Source organism: Indicator indicator, chromosome 5 (assembly GCF_027791375.1).
Source record: "Indicator indicator isolate 239-I01 chromosome 5, UM_Iind_1.1, whole genome shotgun sequence".
In the NCBI taxonomy this organism is placed as follows: Eukaryota; Metazoa; Chordata; class Aves; order Piciformes; family Indicatoridae; genus Indicator; species Indicator indicator.
In genome coordinates this window covers 12,050,959-12,055,922 of record NC_072014.1, presented here as the reverse complement: position 1 = coordinate 12,055,922, position 4,964 = coordinate 12,050,959, and the positions used below count along the sequence as shown (strand labels likewise).

At 55.1% G+C, this 4,964-nt stretch overlaps 1 protein-coding gene across 1 annotated transcript; it reads left to right on the top strand.

The window, feature by feature from the left end:
• The first annotated feature begins 1,605 nt into the window (after positions 1-1,605).
• ARL4C (ADP ribosylation factor like GTPase 4C) lies at positions 1,606-2,184 on the top strand. The gene has a single exon (XM_054381004.1). The coding sequence runs from the start codon at positions 1,606-1,608 to the stop codon at positions 2,182-2,184; it is 579 nt and encodes a 192-aa protein (XP_054236979.1).
• Positions 2,185-4,964: the final 2,780 nt, after the last annotated feature.

The following is a 4,964-nucleotide window of genomic DNA, read 5'->3' as shown; positions in this document are numbered from 1 at the left end:
CGGTATTTATGAGGTATGAGATGCAAAAAGCATTAACAGTAGCAACAACTGTAAGTCTCCCCCCTGCTCTGGATTCAGTGCAGGTAAGTTTTTCCCTTTCCTGGTGTCTCACACAGAATCACAGAATGGTGGGGGCTAGAAGCGACCTCTGAAGATCATATCTTCCCATTCCCCCTCTAAAGGAGGGACACCTAGAGCAGGCTGTCCAGGACTGCATCCAGGCAGTTTTTTAATCTCTCCAGAGACTTCACAACCTCTCCGGGCAGCCTATTTCACTGCTCTGTCACAGGAAAGATGTGACAGGTTCCTCATGTTCCAATGGAACCTCCTGTGTTTCAGATTGTGCCCACTGTCCCTTGTCCTGTCACTGGGCACCATTAAAAAGAGTTAGGCCTATCCTCTTATGTCCTGTTTCGTTGTTGCTAAGCATTGTTACAATCCCCTCTCAGTCTTCTCTTCTTCAGGCTAAACAGCCCCAGGTTTCTCAGATTTTACTCATAAGAGGGATGCTCCACTTCCCTCCTTGTTTTCACAGCCTTGTTTTTAGCCTCATCTCATCCTGGGGGAGGTAGATGCTCCATGTGCCAGCAGCACGCTGGGTGGTGGTGGTAACTGCTCAGCTTTTCCAGCAGCAGAGCATTGCTCCCCTGCTTTCCAGGCTCAGCTGTTGGCTGGTGCCTGTCATCCCCGCAGAGCTGTGCCTGAAGCACTTCGGCAAACCTACTCCCCCCATCTCGATTCTCTCAGCTGAGGATTACACATGGTGCAGCAGAAGGTCCCTCCTTGTGCCTCACGTGCGATGAATAATGCCTTCGCCTGGCACTATTTTTAGGGGCTATTTTTTTTTCTTTTATGATTTCTGTTATGAGTGACAATGAAAGTGCAGGAACAACCGAGCTTTAACCACAGCAGAGAACTCGCTCCCCGAGTACCCTTACCGGGGGCTGTCCCCGGGGCAGAGGGGTGCAGCAGATCCCAGACCCCAGCAGTGCAGGCAGGAGGAGGGACAGGCAGGCAGACATGCAGGCAGAAAAAGGAGAGGAGACAGGCGGCGGTACGGGCATGAGGGAGGGAACGAAGGAGGGATAGGCAGGCGGGACAGATAGGCGGCGGTGCAGGCAGGAGGTTGGACGGATAGACGGCGGTGTGGGCAGCAGGAGAAGGGGCGGGCAGCAGGAGAAGGGGCAGGGGGCAGAACGAGCACGAGACGGTGCGGGCAGGAGGAAGCGACGGGCAAGCGGCAGTGCAGGCAGTAGAGGCGGTGGTGCAGGCTGTAGAAGCGGTGGTGCAGGCAACAGCGGGAAGCGCGGGAAGGAGGGGTCGGGCAGGGGGCGGTGGTGACAGAAGGCGACGGCGTGGCCCCACCCCCTGGGCGGGGCGTTGCCCGGCAGTGGCCGCGCGCTGCCGCCGCGTGGAGCCGTGCCGCCCGTTCCTTGCTCTTGCCTGCTTGTCCCGCGCTGCCTGCCCCCTGCCTGCCCCCCGCCTGCCCCCCGCCGCCTGCTCCGCGCCCAGCCCAGCTCATCCCGGGCCGTGCCTTTGCGGGCTCGGCGGCGCGGAGCGGCGGGGATGGGCGCGGGGCTGTGAGAGCGGCGTGGAGCCGTGGCCATGGGGAACATCTCCTCCAACATCTCTGCCTTCCAGTCCTTGCACATCGTCATGCTGGGCCTGGATTCGGCGGGCAAGACCACGGTGCTTTACCGGTTGAAGTTCAACGAGTTCGTCAACACTGTGCCCACCATCGGGTTTAACACGGAGAAGATCCGGCTGAGCAACGGGACTGCCAAGGGCATCAGCTGCCACTTCTGGGATGTGGGTGGTCAGGAGAAGCTGCGCCCGCTCTGGAAGTCCTACAGCCGCTGCACCGACGGCATCATATATGTGGTGGACTCAGTGGACGTGGACCGGCTGGAGGAAGCCAAAACAGAGCTGCACAAGGTGACCAAGTTCGCCGAGAACCAGGGCACCCCGCTGCTGGTCATCGCCAACAAGCAGGACCTGCCCAAGTCCCTCCCGGTGGCTGAGATCGAGAAGCAGCTGGCCCTCCATGAGCTGACCCCTTCCACCACCTACCACATCCAGCCCGCCTGCGCCATCATTGGTGAGGGACTCACGGAGGGCATGGACAAGCTCTACGAGATGATCCTGAAGCGGAGGAAGTCCCTCAAGCAGAAGAAGAAGCGGTAGAAGCCCCGCAGAGGCGGGGAGGGATGGGGGAGCAGACAAAGGAACCGAGGGGGAGAGAGAACCAAAGCGATTCTTTTTGTTTTAATTGTATTTTTAGTCCTCCTTTTTTTTTTTTTTTTTATTTTTTCCCCCTCTCCTTTCGAAATGAACAGACAATAGTGGTGATAACAAAGCCGCTCCTGCCAGCCAAGACCAGATCCCGGCTGCCGGTGAGAGCCGGCATCTCCCTTCTCCCACTGCCCCTTTCCTTGGACCACCAAGGGTCGGACCCGGACCTCCCGGGTCCCCGGGCCGGGCTGGAGCCGTCCTGAGGCGCGAGACCCCCTCCGTCCTTGGGAACTACCGAGCTTTTGTGTGCCGGGGGCGAACAGGGCAGGACCCTGTTGAAGTGCATTGGCGAGAAGCCCGGTGTGCTTCTGGATTCTTATCGTGTGCATTTTGGGGTGGGGAGGGATGGATGATATGGGGAGGGAGGGAAGGCAGCGCTCGGGTGAAGGTCAGCGGTGAGAGGGCTTCCATTTGCACCCCGATACCTGCCCGCATCGCTCCCCGCCCACCACGTTTGTCTGTGGCAAGGAGTGGGCTGGACCAGCACAAAATGTGTGTGTGGGGTATGGGTGAGGTTCCACCCCCACCTCCGGCTGGTGTTTTAGGGCGCAGAGCAAGGACAGGCAGCCTCCAGCTCAGGGAGGGGTTGAGGCTGCGGTGCCGGGGGTGCTCAGCAGCTGCAGAGTGGTGCTGAGTTTTAAGCTGTTTGCTTAAAAAAACAAAACAACAAGGATTTTGGGTGAACGTTGCTGTAAGTGTGTGTCGGGGGATTGTCTAGGAGTCCCCCTTCTCAAAGGCTTCATTGTGTCTCTGCTGAAGCAAAGCCCCGAGCAGGTCTTTATCGAGCCCAGACAGATGCACGCTCCAAGGTGCTATTTTGCTCCAGCTGGGGCGAGCCAAACGAGGGGTTATTAAGAAAAACAAAACAAAAACCAATAAGAAAAAACAACAACAAAAAAAGCAAGCTTCTTGGTCCTGGTCACCGTGCTGGTCAGCGGTCGGTGCAGGAGGTCAGGGCAGCGCTCGCTAAACACGGGATTTGGGGGGGGCATGGCAGGGCAGGGTGAATGGACGGACGGATGGTTGCTGGCACTGCCTGCTGAAATGGCTGGAGCTTGCAAAATCTCTGCTGGAAAGGGACTCGGCAGCGCCGGGGGAATGGCAGGGGCGGGGTGTGGGGGGGCGATAACATACGGGGTGTTAGTTTTTTATAAAGATTTAAACCTGAATCAAAGCAGAGAACCCCTTGCTGCCAGCAGTATCTGAGTAGGGTCGCGGCCGCCTCTGCCACTGTGCGCCTGGGGCAGGGGCAGGCCTCGCCCACGGTCCTTCTGCAGATGATCGTTTTGGTACCTGGATGAGACCGGGGACCAAAAGACATTTGCTGTCTGGTTTAGCCTAGGACCCATCTCTCCGGAGGAGAAACCCAGGGTCCCAGCTTTCTATGCTGCCCACGGGGCAGGAGCAGGCAGCCTTCAGGGACCAAATACCCTGAGTTTTGAGCCACACAGCCTGGCAGGATTTTCTGGTGATTTTACACCAGCCTTCCCCTTTGAAAGCCTCTTCCCAAGAGCAGCCAAGGAGAAACCAGCAAGCAGACAAATGAAAAATGCCATTCAGGTTTCAGGGAGTTGATTCTCCCCTTGCAGTGATGAGTGCAGCACCTTCCAAACAGTGGGGTTTTTTTGTTAGGAAACAAACGTTGCACCCAACTAGTATTTCTCTTGTGGGATTTGAGTTCCCAAAGCGAGTCCTGACTTGCACGCTGAGTAAGTGGGCTGGTCCCATCAGTTCAGGTGGCTCTGTTCCCGCTTCCTTGGCTTTCCTTTGCTTTGTCTTCACCTCCAACACTCTGGTAGTTGCTGTTGAGAGAGAAGAAAAAAAATATTTTGATGCCACAGAAGCTACATGCGTTAACCCTTTTTCTGGAGAGCAACCCATTTTAGAGGCAAAACATAAAGCTACGTTTTCCCCACCAGCTTAAAAACAATCAAGTTTTTTAAATGACATGTGCAGACTATTAGCTGTGGGTTTTGCCTCCTTGCTGTCAAGACATAAGTCTTGGTTTGGGAAATGCTGGCATGGAAAGCCTGGTGGCACGCATTTGTGGAGCTCCATCCTTCTTGGGGGTTTGTTCCACTCAGCTGAGCATCCCCTTGGAGAAGTGGCTGGGTTTTGGCAGAACGCTTCAGCTGGTGCTGCACCAGCAGCCCTTGCTCGAAGGTTCGGCTGAGCCAGGTGGGACAACGCTGTGGTGGTGCCGTTCCCACCAACTCTGCTTTCTGCAATAATTAAAAAGACTTTTCCAATTAGTAGCTAATGACTTCTGTGGTATTTCTGTAACGTTTCCCAACCATGTGCTGATTTCTCGTGTATGAAGATGTGTGTTGCCTATGGTGGGCTAGAAGAAGAGGTGCCTCAGCCAAACGGTGGTTAAGGGAAACTGCCTTGGTTGTTACTCTGAAAATGAGCTGGGCTTTTTGCAAGGTTGTGCATCTTCTCTGAATATGTTTGAATGACTTTCTTTTTTTTTTTAGCAGTTGTCACAAGGTACTGATCTCATTTCCCCAGGTACCTTTGCAGTGTTCCCATTAGTGTTGGATATCCTGCTGCCCATGTCCTACCCTTGCCATAGTCCATCAGTCTCTGTTCCTCCTGTCTTCTCTTCTTTTTTTAAAAGATGCAGACATAATGCTGTGAACTGAAATAAATTATTTATACAATGAAAGGGC